The following is a 19,862-nucleotide window of genomic DNA, read 5'->3' as shown; positions in this document are numbered from 1 at the left end:
CAGTCAAATCCAAAGTTCTTGAGAGAGACCTTGAAAGTGTCCTTGTATCCTTTCTTCTGACCACCATGTGATAGCCTGCCTCATGGGAGTTCTCCATAAAAGAGTCTTTTTGGCAAGTGTGCGTTTTGCATTGGAACAACGTGGCCAGCCCATTGGAGTTGCGCCCTCTGAAGCATAGTTTGAGTCAAGCAAGGACTTCAGTGTCTGGTACCTTATCCTGCCAGATGATCCTCAGAATCTTCCTAAGCCAGTTCAAATGGAAGCAATTCAGTTTCCTAACATGGCACTGATAAGACTGTTCATGTTTCACAAGCATATAACAATGAGGTCAGCACAACGGCTCTGTAGACCTTCAGTTTGGTAGTCAGTCTAATACCTCTTCTCTTCCAAACCTTTCTTTGGAGCCTTCCAAACACTGAGCTAGCTCTGGCAATGCGTGCATCCACCGCATTGTCAATGTGCACATCAGTGGAAAGTACAATACCAAGGTAAGTGTATTCAGTGCTGATGGAGCCGCGTTGATAAGGACATGATCCTACAGACATGTTCTGAACACTTCCATAGTGTTCTCAAGAGACCATCATCAATCAATACTGAGGACATTGACTGTTTACCTCATGTTGAAGTCAATCCCTCCTTAGCTGAACTTCCAACTGAAGAAGAGGTTTTGAGGGCCATTAGGCTCCTTTCATGTGGCAAAGCACCTGGTGCTGATTCTATTCCAGCTGAGATTTACCAGGCAGAGGGACCATTGCTCATACAAAAGCTGACTGAATTTTCCATGCTATATGGCAAGAGGAGGTTATCCCCCCAGGAGTTCAAGGATGCCTCCATTATCCATCTCTGTAAGGGTAAAGGGAATAGATTGTCCTGGGACGATCACAAAGGGACCTCTCTCTTAGTCACTGCTGGCAAAATTCTTGCTAGAGTCCTCCTTAATAGGCTGATCTTTCACCTGGAACATGGGCATATACCTGAGAGCCAGTGTGGCTTCAGAAAGGCCCGAGGTACAGTCAATATAGTGTTTGCTGCCCAACAACTCTAGGAGAAATGCCAGGATTTCCACAATAGTCATATTGTGAAAGAAGAAACAGAGCAAAAGTGGGAACTATGAAAAAATAAGGTGAAAATAGTATGTTTAGATTCACATTCAGACTGCATAGGTTCTTTCTCTCTGTGTGTATAGTATTTTCCTTCAGAAGTCCTTTGTACTTCTCTGAGATCAGTCTATTGCTGAGAAGAGCTAAGTCCATCATAGGTGATCATCATACAATGCTGCTTTTACTGTGTACAATGTTCTCTTGGTTCTGGCCACTTCACTTCACATAAGTTCATGTAAGTCTCTACAGGTATTTCTGAGAGCATCCCTTTCATCATTTATTATGGTATAATATTTCTTCACAATCATATACTACAACTTGTTCTGCCATTTCCCAATTGATGAGCATCCCCTCAGTTTCCCATTCTTGGCCACCACAGAAAGAGCAGGTATAAATATTTTTGTACTTGTGGGTCATTTTCTTATTTTTATGATCTCTTTGGAATGCAGACCTAGAACAGGGATTGCTGGGTCAAAGGGTATGCACAGTTTTATAGCCCTTTGGGCATAGTTCCAAATTGTTTTCCAGAATGGTTGGATCAGTTCACAATCTACCAACAATGCATTAGTGTTCCAATTTTCCCACATCTTCTCCAACATTTATCACTTTCCTGCTTTGTCATGCTAGTCAATCTGATAAGTGTGATGAGGTAGCTCAGAGTTGTTTTAATTTGCATTTCTCTGTTCAGTAGTGATTTAGAGCATTTTTTATACGACTTTAGATAGCTTTAATTTCTTCATCTGCAAACTGTTTGTTCATATCCTTGGACCATTTATCAATTGGGTAAGGTCTTGTATTCTTATAAATTTGATGCAGTTCTCTACATATTTTAGAAATGAGGCCTTTATCAGAGACACTGGTTGTAAAAATTTTTCTAAGCTATCTGTTTCCCTCTAATCTTGATTGCATTGGCTTTGTTTGTGAAAAACATTAATTTAATGCAATCGAAATTATCCAATTTACTTTTCTCTATAAGTTGTTTGGTCATAAATTCTTCCCTTCCTCAAAGATCTGAAAGGTAAACTATTCTTTGTTCTCCTAATTTGCTTATGACATCACTCTTTAATGTCTAAATCACGTACCAATTTTGGCATTATCTTGGTATAAAGTGCAAGATGTTGGTCTATACTTAGTTTCTGACATACTGTTTTCTAGTTTTCTCAGTTGTCTTTGTCAAATAGTGAGCTTTTACACCAGAATCTAGGTTCTTTGAGTTTCTCAAACAGTAGATTACCGTGGTCATTTACTACTGTGTGTTGTGTACCTAATCTACTCCACTGACTCGCCATGCTATTTGTTAGCTAGTACCAGATAGATAGAGGATTGCTGCTTTATAATATAGTTTTATATCGGGTATGCCTAAGTCATCTTCCTTTCATTTTTCAGGAATTCCCTTTATATTCTTGATCTTTTGCTTTTTCAGATGAATTTTGTTGGTCTTTTTTTGAGCTCCATAAAATAATTGTTGGTAATTTGAATGGTATGAAACTGAAGAAGTATATTAATTTGTCATTTTATTATATTAGCTTGGCCTACCCATAAACAATTGCTATTTTTCTAAATGTTTGGATCTTGCTTTATGTGTGTGAAAAAAAAAAGTTTGTAACTGTGCTGATATAGTTCTTAGGTTTCTGTTGGCAGCCAGACTCACAAGTATTTTATACTGTCTACAGTTATTTCGAATGGAATTTCTCTTTCTATATCCTCCTAATGGACTTTGATGGATCTATAGAAATGCTCATAATTTATGTGGGTTTATTTTACATTCTGCAACTTTGTCCATTTTGTTAATTATTTCTAGTAGTTTTTAGTTGTTCTCTAGGATTCTCTAAGTATGCCATCATATCATCTGCAGAGTGATTCTTTTGTTTTTTCCTTGCCTATTCTAATTGTTCCAAGTTCTTTTTCTTCTCTTCTTTCTAAAGCTAACATTTCTAGCACAATGTTGAATAATAGTGGTGATAATGGGCCTATTTGCTTCCCCTATGATCTTATTGGAACGGTCTCTAGCTTATCCCCATTAGAGATGATGCTTGTGGATGGTTTTCTATCGACACTGCTTAACATTTTAAAGGAATGTTCCCTTTATTATTATGCTCTTTAGTGTTTTTAATAGGAATCGTTGCCGTATTTTGTCAAAAGCTTTTTCACCATCTGTTGAGATATTCATAGGAGTTGGCTTTCTTATTAAAATGGGCAATTATGATCATAGTTTTCCCAATATTGAACCAGTCTTGCCTTCCTGATATAAATCCTACTTGGTCACAGTGTGTAATCATCGTCCTATATTGGTGTAAGTGCCTATCTAATATTTTCAAAATTTTTGCATCAATATTCATTAGGGAAATTGGTTCATAATTTTCTTTCTCTGTTTTGGCTCTTCCTGATCTAGATATTGACACCATATTTGTGACATAAAAGCAATTTGGTAGGACTCCATCTTTACCTATTTTCACAAATTGCTTATGTCGTATTGGAATAAATTGTTCTTTAAAGGTTTGGTAGAATTTGCTTATAAATCCATCTGGCCCTTACAGTTTTTCCTTAGGGGATTCATTGATGGCTTGTTCAAATTCTGTTTCTAAAAAGGAGTTATTTAAGTATTCCATTTCCTCTTCTGTTAACATGGGTAAGATACATTTTTAAAAATCATTCATTTCATTTAGATTGTCTGATTTGTTGGCATACAATTGGGCAAAGTAGCTCTTACTTATTGCTTTAATTTCTGCTTCACTAGTAGTGAATTCACCCTTTTCGTTTTTGAAGATGGGCCTGCAGAAGAAGGAACCATGGAAGTTGGGACTCAGCCTGAAGTCGAGATGGAGGCTTTGCGGCAGGGCAGGAGCAGTGAACCTGCTTTCTGCTGCATATCCCTGCAATGGGTTGGGACCCAGGTGGTGGAGCTGTCGGGAATGTACTGTGACTTCCAGAGACCCACCCTCTTGGCTTTGTCACCTAGGTATTTATCAGAACTTCGAAGTGGGGGCTGGACCAGTATTAGAACTTGGACTCTTGTTTATGAGAGCCTGTGTGCATCTGAGAGTGACAGAGGGGAGCCTGCAACAGTAGCGTGGAGAGAAGGACACCCCGCCAAGAGGGCTTTACTTGGACACTCTGTTTGGACTGAAGGGATTGTAACTTATTCTGACCTAGGGGCAGAGTATATTGTGTTCTTTCCTATCCCTGGGGATGTGCAGAGCAAGAGAATACCTTGGTCTGGGATCCCCTGATTGTATAAATAAGTAGAAAGAGAAATGCTATATTGTGTTGTGTAATTTGGTGACTCCTTAAGGCCATGTTGTGTTGAACTATGAATGCTTTAGTTTCTTGAATAAGGTTTTGTTTTGAATACAGAACTCGTTATACTGTGCAAGTCAACCCTAAAAACATGTATATATGTGTGTGTGTACAAGTATGTATGTACATGTACATGTGCATGTATGTGTATGTATTCACAGCAACAGCTCTCAAGTGTATTGTATTGATTGGCATTACAATTTGCCAGCTCATTTTAGAGATGACAAAATGAGGTGAACAGAGTTAAGTGACTTGCCCAAGATCACCCTCTTAGTAAGTATCAGGAGCTGGATTTGAATTCAGCAAAATGAGATTTCAGATCTGGTACTTTATCTACTATGCCACCTAGCTGCCTGCCTTAGTCTTAAGTAAATCCCTTCCACTCTCTTGGCCTCAATATTTCTATCTGTATATAGAAGGTATTGGTCATTCTTTGAGTGATCACAAGTTTGTTGACAAGCATATATGACTTAACTCTTCCTCCCAAAGAAATCTGCTCTGTGATAACAGAACTGGAGAGAGACACACAGAGATGCAGGAACAGAGACAGAGACATAGTCATAGAGAGATAGACATAGGGAAAGAGAGACATAGAGAAAGACAAAGAAGCAGAGAAACATTTATGGATAGTGAAAGACAGAGGAAAGAGCCAGGGGAGACAAAGACAAAGATGGAAGAGTGACAGAGGCAGACAGAAGGGACAAAGAGACAGAGACTAAGGTAGAAATTAGTCACAAGTGAGGGGTATGATGCAAGGCAAAATTCCTTTGTAAGCTAAAAGACTTCCAGTCTCAATTTTTTTCTTTACTCTCCGTATGACCTGGAACAAGTCACCTCATCTGTAACTTGAAGGGATTATATTCAATGAGTTCTATGCTGTGTCACAGATTCCAGGAGCCAAACAGAGATACAGACAGAGCTTCCTGAGGCTCAGACTTTATTAATACATCCTAAACCACCACCACCCCTGGAGTTGCACGAGTTCCTCCTGTTTCTGCTGTGGCTGCCTGAGCTCAGTCTCATCAGCGAGGCAAGAATGACATGGTGTAGGTGCGGGGAATGGTGGCAAAGCCCACCATCTTGGGGGAGATATCAATGGCTTCTTTTGGGAGTGGAGACTGGAAGCGAAAGGTCTGCAGGATGGTAGTGAGGAAGAGAAACAGCTCCATTCTGGCCAAACTTTCACCAAAACAGTAGCGTTTGCCTGAGGAGCCAGAGTCAGAACAGTTCAGAGTGGGGAAGGCCCTTAGAGCTTGGAGGGTTCTTAGAAGATAGAGTGTCAGTCCTGGGCTCTCCCAGGGTGTAAGGACCCTCCCTTAGCAGAGAGAATGTCAGAACTGGGAGAAAACGAGAAGGCACAATGGAAAGTGTTCTGGTGACAAATTGGATCTTGACTAATTACATCACTTTAAGTAAATCACTTTCCCTCTCTCACCCTCAGAATTAGAGATTTGGACTGTATGGCCCCGAGGTAATTTACAGCCTTAAGTCGATAATCCCTTAAAGGGAAAAGATTGCCACACACGGAAGTGACATTAAAACAAAGAAAAGTCATATCTGAGAGGGATCTTATGCCAGAGAGTAATGGTAGATAACTTAGAAAAAGACAAGTAGTACAGAATATGTTTGGGTCTGGTGCCACAAAAGACTTCCTCTTTTGTTTAATTCTTCTTGGTAATTAGGTACCAAGCTTTTTTTGTTTGTTTTTAAGCTGATGAAGGATCACAAGTGCTATCAATATCTACTAAATTTTGATGCCCAAAGTCAATGTCCCATTGCGACACCCTAGTTTTTTGGTGTGTTTAGATGACAGGACATCAGAGGTAGGAGAACCTTTGCAACATGGATGCTCTTGTTCCTCAACCTTCTTACACCTCGTTCTCAGCAGAGCCCTTTGCCTCTTCTCAAGAGACAATACGAGCCGTCCCTTGGGAGATCCCTCTTCTAATCTATGGAATGCTTCCCACGCTGTCTATACTATCCTCGGTTCTCTCTGTCTTTGCTCCAAGGTCTGTCAAAGCAGGGACCCTCCTCCGTCCTGTTCCCTTGATTCCATCCCTCCCCATCTCACAGAATTCCTCACCTGGATTTCTACATTCTAAACTAATGGGTGTATTTGCTGTTGCCTAAATTGATCATTCCATTTTCATCAAAACAGCTCTCAGCTGGAGTGCCCTTCTCCTCCCCCTGCTTTCAGGATCCTTAACTTCCAAGGCACTTTAGTACCATCTCCAACAGGAAGCCTTTCTTCATTGTCTTAGTAGTCAGTACTCTCCATTTGCAAATTGTTTTTTAATTACTTCTCTTTTCTTCCTAAATTTGGCCCTCTCCAGTAGAATGTAAACTCTTGAGGGCAGAGACAACTTTTCCTAGTTTTTGCCCCCCATCTCATAAGTAGTTATTTTCTTGAATGTTAGAATGGAGAAAAACCTTAAATGTCATCTAGTCCAATAACCTCATTTTACAAATGAGGAAACTGAGGTCTGGAGAAGGGAAGGTACTTGGCCAAAGCTGCAGGCTCATAGAGGCCTGAGATGATAGATGCTGAGCTGGAAGGGACCTCAGTCACTCTGGAGTACCAGAACTGAATTTTACAGATGAAGAAACTGAGGTATAGGGAGATGAAATGATTTGACCAAGGTCACCCACTAGGGAGGTTTAGAGAGGGGACTTGAACAAGGGCCTCTGATTCTAGGGCCAGGGCTCTTTCCAGTGTATGTACTTCTTCCTTATAGAAGAAAGGACTCTGGAGATTTTGGGGGGTGTCCTTTCTGGAACTCTTGGACCCTCTGAGGGGCCTATCTGGAACCATGCCACTCCCACTTGAGAAGACTGGTCAGCAGAAATTGACCTGAGTGATAACAGGATGAATTGAGAGTAGATTGAAAGAAAGGAAGGATTCACTAGGCTCTGTCCATACTGGTTGGTACTAGAGATGAGAGTGGGGGTCGTGGAGGGGAAGAGAGAAGGCTATCCTACTCACCAATGGAGAATGGGACAAAGGCATCACTCTTCTTGAACTGGCCCTTTTCATCCAAGAAGTGTTGAGGATTGAAGGCTTCAGGGCAGGCAAAGAAGTTGCGGTCCCTCAGTACTGAGCCAAGCATGGCAAAAACTTCTGTGCCCTAAAGTGGGGGTGAGAGAGAACAAAAAAGACAATGATGGGTAAAGTGAAGAGAGGAGGACAGAAAGAGGGGAGACAAAGACAAGGAGAGAACCTGGGAGAGGGAAGGGAGGAGACAGAGAGGGACAGAGGCAGAGAAAGAGTATATTGCTTCTGAATAAATGAGGTTATAGAATGTATGGAAAGCTAGTCTCAGATGGAGGAATAACCAAGTTCAAATTGTCTCCAATACATACTGACTATGTTACCTGGGCAAGTCACTCAGTCTTAAGACTGTAATATGCAGAGAAGGTGCCAACCTGAATTAGCAGAGGGAGTCCTCCTGTCAATGAAATCCCAAGTCCAGCCCTTAGCCTTATTTTTGTATCCCACTATACGGACACATGTTGTTTGCCCTGATGAAATGTAAGGTCCTTGAGGCCAGGGCCTGTTTCATTTTTGCCTTTGTGTTTCCATCAATTCCAGTATCTTGATCGTGTTAGTGATTGAATGGTTGGCAGAGAGAATTAATAAGAATTGAATTATATTAACAGTGATAATGCTAAGTGTAATGGAGAGACTGTTGGTGAGAACACCCCTAATCAATGCATTCTCCCTCTTCCCCACTTCAGTTGTAACAGAAGGGGAAAGTCTCCTTTAGAGTGAAAAATTTGTCTTTGGATTCTTTGGAGAGGCAGCTTGCCTTTGACTGACAGAAGAACAACTATGCCTTTGGTGGCCTGGAAAAAGGGAGCTTCTCTGGTCTGGACACATTGGAAACAGGAGGCAGCTTTCAGGAGTGTGACCTCTGGCAGTCAAAAGAAGAGACAGCAATGAAGAAATAACTAAGCTCTTAAGAATCTTTGCTCTTCCAACGTCACCTCTACCAGAGGATAAGAGGAAAGGGAAGGAAAGGGTGAGGGAATATCTTTCTCTTCCCTTCACCACCATTGGTCATACTGATTTGCATCAGAACTAATGACTGAGTAGGAGGCTGGGATCAGAGAGGATCAGAATGAATCCTCGAACGTAGGATTCAAACTTCAGAATGATACCAAAGACTCAGTTAGGAGACCTCCTCAATAGACTCTGTGCCCAAGAGAAGCACCATGAGGATACCACAAGAAGGTAAAGGATATTCGGCCCCATAGCCCCAGAGGTCTGACTCATCTTAACCATATGTGTTCTCTAAGCTTGTGCATCACTCCAAGGATATTCTAATTGTATGGACATTCTTTCCATTTACAGTTTGTGGAGTTGTGGAAGAGTGTGTCTCAGGTTTATGGGAAGGAGGGAATGTTTATTACTATTGTTTTTATGATATTATTTCAGTAACTATTTTTGCTTTGAGGTAACTGTCTACTGGCAGAGTATGAAAGGTAAGTTTATCAGTGGGGGCTTGTGAGCTCTCATTTTAAGAGTGTGGACTCACAAAGTATCTCGAACCCTGGGCTATTAGCTGCCCTCTGGAGACCCAACCTATTAGTTCAAGTTGAAGGGGCAGCCCCAAGGGTGTGCTAAAAGATAATAAATTAACTGCTCTGAGTCAAACAACAACATGTGCTATTGCCGTCTTCATTTTTCACCCACAAGGTGGCTTTTCGTTCAAACATACTTTCTCTTCATTTCAATATCCTTTCCCATCCTAGGTTCTTTCCAAACTCATACTTCATTTACACTGATCACATTCTGGGATTATTACCTCCTGGGCAAGTGCTAGTAATAAAACTATTTTTCAAACTACATCCTGAAACTACATCTTTGAAACAGGCTAAGTTTACTATATAAAACATGCAAGGAGAAAAACTTAAAATGTGTCTCATTTGACAATCAATCAGTACAAGTAGGAAAGCAATATCTTGGCTGGGCAATTAATCCTGCTTCAATTACTAGAAGGATCGTTTTAGCATAAATACAATTCATGACCACACATTTTGACAGGACAGCACTGAGGTTCACATTTTTTTTTTTTTTTTTTGCTAATTCGAAAGAGGAGAATATTTCAGAACTTTAGAAGGAGCTAAGTGGTGCAATGGGTAGAATAGTGGTCCACAAATCAGGAAGACCCAAGCTCAAATTCCACTTCAGAAACCTACAAAGTAGGTGACCCTGGGTAAGTCACTAAGTCTCAGTCGGATTCAATTTTCTTATTTGTCACCCTCATCAGAAAGATAATAATAACACCTACCTTGTGCGTCTGTTGTGAAGATCATATGAGATAGTTATAAAGTGCGTAACATAGTGACTGGTACATAGGAGGCACTTAATATATAACTGTTCCCTTCGTTTCAAATCAGGAAATTAAAATCATTATATTTAAGGGTGTAGAATAACTTGAGGAAAACATACAAGGAGAGAGAGAGCGAGAAAGGGAGGGAGGGAGAATGGGATTAAGAGAAATCAGTTGAGATTGCATTGGAGAAAAATGTGACCCACAAAAGCCATTCTGCAATAAAGGGAAACTGAGACAGAGCTCTTAACATGTATCAGTGCATTAGGAAGACTGGTGGTGCTTAATGAATTGGATTCAAGACTCTACAATCAGGGACCCCTTCTGCTTGAAGGTGACAAATATTTATAAGGAATGAGAGGACTAAAAATAGAACGAGGGGTCCAATACTTCCATTGGTCAGTTCCAAAAGGGGAAGTCTAAATGACTGGTCAGAGAGAAATGTCCATCAATCACCAAAATTTAGTCATTAGGCTTTTCACACATCATCAATCATGAGTGTTTAGTCAATGGCTGGGCAAGACAATTCTGGGAATTTCTACTAGCATATTTTGAGCATTAGATGAACAAGAACAAAGTAAAATGGAGAATCTGTGTTTTCTAGTACATAGCTGCTTTTAGAGAACAGAGGGTGGGGGCGGGGTGAGGTGTGATACAAGTCTCAATCCGTTCCTAAAACAGGTTAATACATGCCTAAATAACAAACTAAAAATTGATATAGTATAAATCTACCAGGTAAAAGCAGTATAATCATCAAGACATAGTGGGTTAATTCATTCCAACCTAAATAATTCTTATGCTAACAATTAAACTTAATTCTCTCTTTATCTTTCTTCTAGACAATCACTAATACCCATAAATCACAATGAACTAACCAAATGTTGATCAAATTGAGTAGAGATATCAAAATTATTCTCAGGAGAATATTGGAACCAAGACAGATGGATGGATGTGCTAATATAGGGCACAAACGAAGTTCCAGGAGACACAAGGCAGGATGAGGAGACTTAAGAGAAGAGAGTGGGGGAACTCTCAGGTGTCAGAATACATACTGGCATTTAGAGGATGACAGAAATGGAGAAGGTTCTGGGGCAGAAGGATGTAGATGTTGGAGCTGGAGATGCTAAGAGCGAGGGACTCCTACCTTGGGAATAAGGTAGCCTCGGAATTTGGTGTCCTTCGTGACTCTCCGGGGCAGATTCATGGGAATCACATCTCCAAACCTTTGGATCTCATGGATGACGGCCTCTGTGTATGGCATCTTGGCTTTGTCCTCAAACTTGGGTGGTCGGATCCGTCCAATGACCTGATCAATTTCCTCATGGATTTTAGCTGTGGTTGGTGGTGGTGAGGAAATAGGATTCAGGAGGGTCAGAGAGATCCTGGGGAAGTCCTAAGGGAGCAGATGGCATGGGAAAAATGGGTATACCCTGAGGTGAGAGAAGGCTGGGACGAGGAGTGGTGAATAATCCACGTTCCAGTGACAAGGATCATGATGATAATGATGATGTGTGCATGTGTGAGTGTGTGTCTGTCTGTCTGTATGAATATATGGATGTTATGTATGGATGTTATGGGCAACTCCCAGGACACCAAAGGACTTCTAAGTGAACTCTGGGAAGGGGGCTCACCTTCTACCTCTGGATGCTTCATTAGCAGAAGGAAGCCATAGCGAAGGGTCGTGCTAATAGTCTCAGTGCCCGCAAAAAACAGGCTCAGAGTGGTCTTGACCAAGTTCCTCATGTCAAAATCTGTGTTTGGATTTTTCTTTTCCTGGGAGGAAAATGTGGACACATCCCAGGTGACCCGACCCCCACATACACACACTTGCTTCACCTCTAGACTTTTCCCCCTCAAAGGCTCCTTTCCCTAAATGCCATCTTAGTTTCCTTGAGTGCCAGCATTGGGATCCTTCAGTGGCACCTGAATACTGTAGGATATGTCACTTCAAAGGAACTCAAATACATACCTATTCTCAGAATTTAGATGAACATAAATTTAGTGTGGAAAAGTACCTTAGAGATTGTAAAATCCAACCACTTTCATCAGAAAGTTAAGGTACAGAGATTGGGACCTGTTCAGATGAACATAGCTGTCTGAGGTGATATTTGAACTCAGGAATGTGGAACTCCTGAGTCTACAGCCCTACCCACTACAGTATGGTGCCTTCCAGAATCCCAGAATTATAGAGCTCGAAGAGACTTTAGCAACCATGGAAACCCTCACCTTGATCTTCCTGACAAGTGGTCGTAGAACCTCTGTTGGAAGACCTCCAAGGAGGGGGAACCCACTAGCTCTCTGGGTAGCCCATCACACTTTTGGACAGTTCTCATTGTTAGGAAGTCTTTTGTCCAAGACATTTAAATTCCTCCATTTACCTTTTTTCCTATTGCTCCTGTTTCCTCCCTCCAGGACAAAGACAATAAGTTAATATGCTCCATCCTACATTTTATAGATGAAGAGACAGGGACCCAGGAAGAGGAAAGTAGTTCCCAAGGTCTTCTATAGAGAGTCAGGCAAGGCTGCTGGGACTATATGATTGGGTTTCTCATCCCCCAAAGCCCTATACCCAGAGGATGAATGTCTAAAGGGGCAGGGAGTGTGGAGAATGGAAAATATTTCTTTGTGCTGGCCTTGCCTTCATGTGTTTCTGTTTCCCAATTTCTGTCTCTGTTTCTGCATCTATCTTCATCGTTCTCTGTTTTTGTGTTATACTATGTCCCCGTATCTCTGTGTCTCATTTTCTCCATTTGTATTTCTTTCTCTCTTTGGCATTCTAACACCAAGTTGGCAATGACTTCCAGATGTCCTTGGTATATCTGAATCTGTGCTCTGTGTTACTGCCTGACCCTGGGGTATTTGTGAACCTACCTCGTGACATGTGCCACAAGATGCTTTTGAGCCTTGTCTCTGGAAGCCTAAGGTTTGCCACCTAATGTCTGCTCGTGCTTGCTGCTCACCTCTGAGACCTGCTGCCCAATATCTATGATGCCCACTTCCCAATGTCTGGGGATTGCCCCAAAGATCCATAACTCCCTCCATCTGAGATCTCACCCCATCCCCTCCATTTTCACTTGCCCACTGGGCCATTACCTCCTGCATCTTGATCAGGAAGGAGTCAATGAAGTTACGGGGGGAGTTAGGGTCCAGGGTGGCCTGGTTTTCCCGGACCTTCTCAGTGATGAAATCGTGCAGTCCTTGCAGTTCCTTGAACGCTTGCTGCTGAGGTCCTGGCAGGTGCTTCATCACTCCAGAGAACATCTCATATAGCTGGGGAGGGCACAAGACAAGTCATGGGTTACAGGGCCCTGGGGGTAGGTTCTTGAGGGATGTGAGAAAAATGATAGGGTAATCATCATGAAAGATGAACTCTTAGGGTATCATTGAGGGTCATCATGGAGAACTGGTCATCAGGACAGGGCATACAGTCAGATTGTGATCAGGGAGTCAGATTGTGGAATAGGGTACAGGAGATACAGGAAAGCATTAAAGAGGATTAAGGGTTGAAGATAAGTCAAGACCCAAGTGAGTGGGACAGAATGTCTTGAGGGTCACCTGTCCCATGGATGTGGCTGTGAACTGGAAGCTTCCCAGAATCATACGCAACAAGGACAGGAACTGTTTGTCCTCATATTCAAATCTGTCACCAAAGACGATGGAGCTGATGACATTGGAGACAGTGCGGCTCAGGAAGAAGGTGGGGTCGATGGCAGCTCCTGTAGCCCAACCAGGTCAACAGAGGCACAGAAATAAGGATTGCTGTTGTTATTTGCCTTTTGTCCTTCACAAAGCACCATGACATCAGGGAAGTGATGCCATGACATGAAAGTGAATTGGATTTAAGTGAGGGAGGGCTGTGCAAAGTCACTTTCTCATCCTCCAAATCCATCTGTGTCCAGAGGCAGATATTGATCAGGACGACTGCAGATGACCCTGGTATGAGTGAGAGACCTTGACTGTTTTAAGCTAAGATCTTTAACAGGTGTCAGTCTAAGGTAAGGCCAAATCAGCAATTAAGGCCAAGCAAGAAAAGAGGCAAAGTCTTCCCCTATTAAAAAAAAATCATTCTGGGAGGGGGAGACTCTCAATGTTTTTGGTCAAAACAGAAGCTATTGGCGTTTACATTAACTCTGAGTCAAATGAGGCTTGACCAGGAATCCATTGATGGCCATTCAAAGAAAGTCTGAGTGATACGGGTTTAAGGCTTAGTGCTTAAGAAAGAAACCTAGCTTATGTCTATCTTGCAAGGTTTTAGAGATGAAAATGTACATTTATTTGGGAAGAGAAGTAAGGAAGCACGGTGATATAATGATGAAGAAGACCCAAGGAGAAAGAGGCCAAAGGCAGAGAGATCAAGAGGAGTTAATAGAAAGAAGAGAAAAAAGAAACATAGACCACCACAGAGGTAAAGAGGCCAACAGATACATGGAGACAGGGTTTGAGAGAGAGGCAGAAAGATGAAGTTGAAAAAGTGAGGTGGAGCTGGACATTTTAATTGATGGCATCTAGGTGGTGCTCTGGATGGAGCCTTCTGGGGAGGAGGATCCATATGGAATGGATAGGGATAGAAAAGGGAAAGATAGAGACAGACAGAGAGACAGAGACTCAGTTTTCTCATCCTCCAAAAGACAGTCATTGTCCTCATCCCCAAATCCCATAGAGAAGGGAAATTAGATTCCAGAGGAGCAGTTGCCCCCTCTGTCCTCTCTCTGTCTCTGTCTGTCTGTCTGTCTATCTCTCTGTCTCTGTCTCTCTGTCTCTGTCTCTGTCTCTGTCTCTGTCTCTGTCTCTCTCTCTCTCTCTCTCTCTCGCACACACACACACACACACACACACACACACACACACACACACACACACATCTCTCTCATCTACCCCTGCCTTTGGACTCCAAGGTTGCCCTGAAATGAAATGAAACTGAGGCCTAGACAGGGAAGGGAACTTGCTCAGGTAAGAAGTGGTGAAGCTGGGATCCATGTCTAGTTTTCATGATTCTAAATTCTGGACCCTTTCCTGATCCCAGGCTGCCTTCCCTTATCTAGCATGTCAGCTGGAAAAAACCTTTGCAGCAATCTCGTCCAAAACTCTTTTGTTTCTAGATGGGATAATTCTGACCAACCTCACCCATTCACTGAATGAGAATGTAGAAAAGCACAGAGATAGATCACACTCATTGCTATCCAGTCATTTCATTCATGTCCAATGCTTCATGGCCCCATTTGGGGTTTTCTTGACAGAAATAAAGGTTTTCATTTTCTTCTCGAGCTCATTTTGTAGATGAGAAAAAGGAGGCACAGGGGGTTAAGTGTCTTGCCCAGAGTCACACACCTAGGAAGTGTCTGAGGTCAGATTAGAACTCATGATGAGTCTTTCTGATATCAAGTCCAGCACTTTATCCACTGCACCACCTAGCTGGCTTATTGAAATTATGAAGACCTAAGCCCATATCTGACCTCAGACTAGCTGTGTAAACATGGGAAGTTGCTTGACCTCTGCTTCAGTTTCCTCATCTTTAAAATGGGAGTAATAATAGTATCTACTTCTCTAGTGTTCTTATGAAAATCAAAAGAGAAATATAAAGTACTTTAGAAACCTTGATGTGTTATATAAATGTTTTCCTTTAGTATCATTTTTAAAAAAATCCGACTCCTTTTGTTTTAGAGGGTAGAAAAAACTCAAAGTCAGGATGAGGAAGGGATTTGCCCAAGGTCACATAGTGAGTGAAAGGCAAAGCTAAAACTCTAATCTGGGTGTCCTGGTTTAGGGAGGGGATCAGTCTCTGAACCCAGACTCCAATAATCATAGAGTCATTCATTTAGATATGGAAGGGAACCTAGAGGCCACCATATAATCCATCCTTCTCATTTTACAGAAAAGAAACTGAGGTCCAGAGAAGCGAGGTCACCTATTTCAAATCACCAAGTAAATGAGTGGAGGACCTCAAATATGGATATTTAATCATTTTCATTACACCAAGATATAGAGATCAGCTAGTGTTAGATGCAAGGCAAAAGCAAGTGACAGGGCACAGAGATAGATTCTTGGGGGTCAGGGATGACAGCAACCAAGTTCGAGGGCAGGACATTTTAACTGATGGCAGCTAGGTGGTGCAGTGGATAGACCACTGGATTTGGAATCATTAAGACTCATTTTCGCATCTGTTCAGTTCTGGCCTCAGACAATTGCTAGTTGTCTGACAAATGTCAGACTCCCTGGACAGATCACTTAACCCTGTTGCCTCAGTTTCCTCATCTGTAAGATGAGGTGGACAAGGAAACGGCAACTCACTCCAGTGTCTTTGCCAGGAAAAACTCCAAAATGGCATCTAGAATGTCAGATATGATTGAAACAACTGAGCAACAACAATAACAAGATAGTTGATGCTGACCATGCACAAGGCTGCAGAACATTCTTAGCGTCCACTCACCTTTTGTGCCTCGGAAAGCCTCAATGAGGAAGCCAGCTTCTTCTTGGATGCGCTCCTCAATGCCTCTCTTGCCCATGCCAAAGTCCCTGAGGGTGGTGATGGAGAATCGTCGGAGCTGCCGGGCCGTTTCTCCATTGCTGAAGGCCACACCTGCTCATTTGCAAGAGGCAGGAAGGAGCTCAGGGAACACTGGAGATCCTGCAGGATCCCAGGTCCTGATATAGGATGAGAGGTGGGTGTCCAGAATGAAACCAGGAGAGAAAGAAAGAGAGGGAGTGAGGGAGGAAATAGGAAAGAGAGGGAGAGAGAAAGAAGATGAGGAAAGGTATGGAGACAGGGAAGAAAAAAGAGATGGAGAGGCAAAGGGATAAAGGGAGAGACAGAGAAATGGGGAAATGGGGGAGGTGAGACAGGAATAGCAAGAATGGGGAAGAGAGGAGAGAACTGGGGAGACAGGGAGGGACAGAGAGATGGAGGGGGGATGGGAAGGCAGAAGATGGAGATATAGGGAAGAAGGTGAAACAAGGAGAAACAGAAAATGGAAAAGAGGTACAGATGGGGATATAGTGAGAGAATGAGAAACAAGGAGAAATGGGAAGATAAGAAGAGACACCAAGAGAGACACAGAAGGACTGGGCTGATGGGGAGAGAGGAAAATACAGAAAAATGAAGAGTGAGAGAGGGAGGAAATGGGAAAGCAGTTAGGGAAAGACAGAGATGAAGAAAAAGGGAGATATGGAGAGAAGGGCAGACAGGAAAAGATGGAGGAAACAGTCAAACCAAAAGAGAAAGTTAGAGAGATAAGTGATATGGGGAGAAAAAGAAAGAAGAAGAAATGAGGAAGGGTAGGGAGATAGGAAGATAAATCAGGAGATATATGGAAGAACTGGGGATATAGGGAGGGAAAAAGAAAGGCAGACAAATGGAGAGATTTGGGGAGATAGTTAGACAAGGAGAGACAGAAGGAGGCAAGGAGAGATAGAGATAAAGGGGCAGACAGAAAGATGCAGAAGTTGAGAGACAGAGAGATGGAAAGTCAAAGGGAGATAGTCAAATAGAGACAGAGAAAGATAGAAGGTGGAGAAAGGTGAAGGAAAGAGAAAGAAAAGTGTGGAGAGGAGAGACAAGGGAAAGATGAAAAATACAAAGAGAAGAATAGCCAGAGATGGACAGATTGTGAAAGACCAAGAAAGATGAAGAGACAAAGCAATGGAGAAGAATGGAAAAAGAGGGAGACAGAGGAGGCACAAATGGAGAAACCGAGAAAGAAAAAGAAACAGAGAGGAGCAGGTGGTGGAGGGAGGCCATGGTCATAAAGGGAAAGGCCAGTCAGGAGAGAAGATTTAGAACCCTGATCAGCAGACTAGAGGAGATCACATTGGCCTGGGGAGATGTATGTGTGTATGTGTGTGTGTGTGTGTGTGTGTGTGTGTGCACGTTTGATGTGTGTGCAGTGTGTGTAGGGTTGTTAGGGGAATTGGGGTGTGCAAATGAGTGTGTGTGTATGTGGGGGGGATGTATGTGGTGTGTATGTGTATGAGGTGTGTGTGTGGAAGTTGTGTATGTGTGTGATGTGTGTGTTATATGTGTATATGTATGTCTGTGTGGGGTGTGTATGTGTGTGTGGTGTGTGTATGTATGTGAGTGTGCATGTGTGTGTCCCTGCGCAGACACTCACCGAACCCCTTAAAGATCCATTCAAATGTGGCCTGCTTCCCCCGACCAGAGAACTCCTCTGCTTGGTCAATCAGCGCCTCCTTCACAGCCTCATACCCAGTTAGGACTACAATGGTCCTCTGTCCCAGGTGGACTGTAAACACAGGTCCATATTTTTTCCCAATCTGGAGGGGGTGAAGACGTCAGAATAACCAGAGAGTGGCCTCTCAGCCCCATGATTTCCCCCCTCTTAGTTCTCTGCCCTGAAACATAACCCCTCACCCACCATCTCTCAGCTGCTTTCAAAACAATGTGTAATTGTGATCTAGACATCGCAAACATTTCAGTACGCAAGGAACAAGGAACAGGATTGTGAATCCTTGTGAACACTTTGTTTATTTTAAAATGTATGTGTAAGGGTAAATATGCATATATATGTAAAATAGGCATCTATATATAAATTTTTCTTTTTCTTTTTTGAGGAAGCATGGGTTCCTGGGTTCAAATCCTTCCTCAAACACTTACTGTGTGACTCTGAGCAAGTCACTTCACCTCTGCCTCACTTTTGTCATGTGCAAAGTGAGAAGTTTGGATACAATGGTTTGTCTTGTTATTTCCAGCTCTGAATCTATGAGCCCATGACCCTCTGTTGAACAAGATCAGAACAAAAAATGCTGTTTTTTTACTTCTTTGCCTTTTTTTTCTCTATGACAAGTCAAGGTAGCAAGCACTGTCAGAAACCTACTGTGTGCTAAGCACTGCAGATAGAAAGACAAAGGCAAAGACTGTCCCTCCCCTCAAGGACCTCTCAGTCTAATGGGGCATGTCTATTCCAAGCCCCTCATCTACACTGGCTTTCTTAAAAAATTCTGCAGGGTTATAAGAAGCTAATGACCCTCATGGGTGGGCCAGAGAGAGCAGGAGTCCCCATATTTGCCACGAGATTTCTCTGGGCTCTCAAATCTCCACCTCCCACCCTCTCTTTCGGTCCTCTCTCTCCAGCCCTCAGGCCAGCTCTCCCATCCTCCTGGCCTCTTCTCCACCATCCCTATGAATCCCTCTCTTGCTCCCCAGCTCTGTCCTTCCCTCCCATGAAGATGTTCTGCACTTTCCTTAGAGCATCTTGCCCATAAGATCATAAAACTTAGCCCTTATAGACCATCTAACCCAGTCTGTCCATGTTATGGACAGGAAACTGAGGACTAGAGAATGGAAAAGACCTTCCTCAAGTCAGTAGTGAGAAGCAGAGACTTTTTTCTGCCTCCATCTCCCCTTCTCTCTGACTTTCCCAGAGCCTTCTTCCAACTACCCTGGAAGCTACTTATGCACATGAGAGTTATCTCCGTCTCCATCTGTCTTTGATGCTTGCATTTCTGTGTCTCACTCTATGTCTCCGAGTCCATCACTCTGTGTCACTGTCTCTTTGGGATTATGTGTTTTCATCTCTGTCTCTGCTTTTCCTTTTCTGCTAGTTTGCCTCTGTTTCTGACCATTTGTCATATTTTCTGTCTCTACTTCTAAGTATTTCTTTTGTGTGTTTCTAATATACTCCGTGATTCTATCTCTGTCACTGTTATTCTTTGTGTGACTCTCTCTGTTACTATGTCTCTCCCTGTTAATTTGTCTTTGGATCTCACTGTCTCTTTGCTCCTCTGAGTGTCTCAATCTCTCTGTGCCTTTGCTCCTTGTTCCTCTCTCTCTATTTCTCTCAATCTCTATTTCTCTGTCTCAGTCTCTCCATGATCTCCCTCTTGTCCCCAGCCTCAGTACCTTCATGAGGGAGTCATACATCTGCTCGGTGTTGAGCTGCAGGTAGTTGCCGATGAAAGGCAGCGGGGTGGGTCCAGGGGGAAGGGTTCGACAGATCTTCCTCTGTTTCCACACAGAGAGCACGACCAGAGCTGAGACGCAAAAGAATATGGCCCCCAGAAGCAACCCAGAGGCTACCATGGTGAAGGTAGCAGAGGCCCCACTGCGCTGTTACCTGGGTTTTGGGCAGATGCTGACTCAAAAATGGGGTCCAGATAGGGCTGTTCCTGACTTTTATGC

The 19,862-nt window shown here is 42.7% G+C and overlaps 1 protein-coding gene across 1 annotated transcript; it reads right to left on the bottom strand.

The window, feature by feature from the left end:
- Positions 1–5,305: 5,305 nt before the first annotated feature.
- LOC140503855 (cytochrome P450 2A13-like) lies at positions 5,306–19,834 on the bottom strand. The gene is made up of 9 exons (XM_072608197.1): positions 19,584–19,834; positions 17,836–17,998; positions 16,158–16,307; positions 13,286–13,446; positions 12,824–13,000; positions 11,362–11,503; positions 10,875–11,062; positions 7,381–7,522; positions 5,306–5,601 (listed from the first exon to the last, which is right to left on the bottom strand). Exons 1-9 carry the CDS (start codon positions 19,761–19,763, stop codon positions 5,420–5,422), a joined length of 1,485 nt encoding a protein of 494 aa, XP_072464298.1. The 5' UTR covers positions 19,764–19,834; the 3' UTR covers positions 5,306–5,419.
- Between the last annotated feature and the right edge of the window lie 28 nt (positions 19,835–19,862).

The sequence above is a fragment of the Notamacropus eugenii genome, chromosome 5 (genome assembly GCF_028372415.1).
Source record: "Notamacropus eugenii isolate mMacEug1 chromosome 5, mMacEug1.pri_v2, whole genome shotgun sequence".
Taxonomy (NCBI): domain Eukaryota; kingdom Metazoa; phylum Chordata; class Mammalia; order Diprotodontia; family Macropodidae; genus Notamacropus; species Notamacropus eugenii.
The sequence above is the reverse complement of the archived record's forward strand: the minus strand, read 5'-3'. Positions and strand labels throughout refer to the sequence as shown.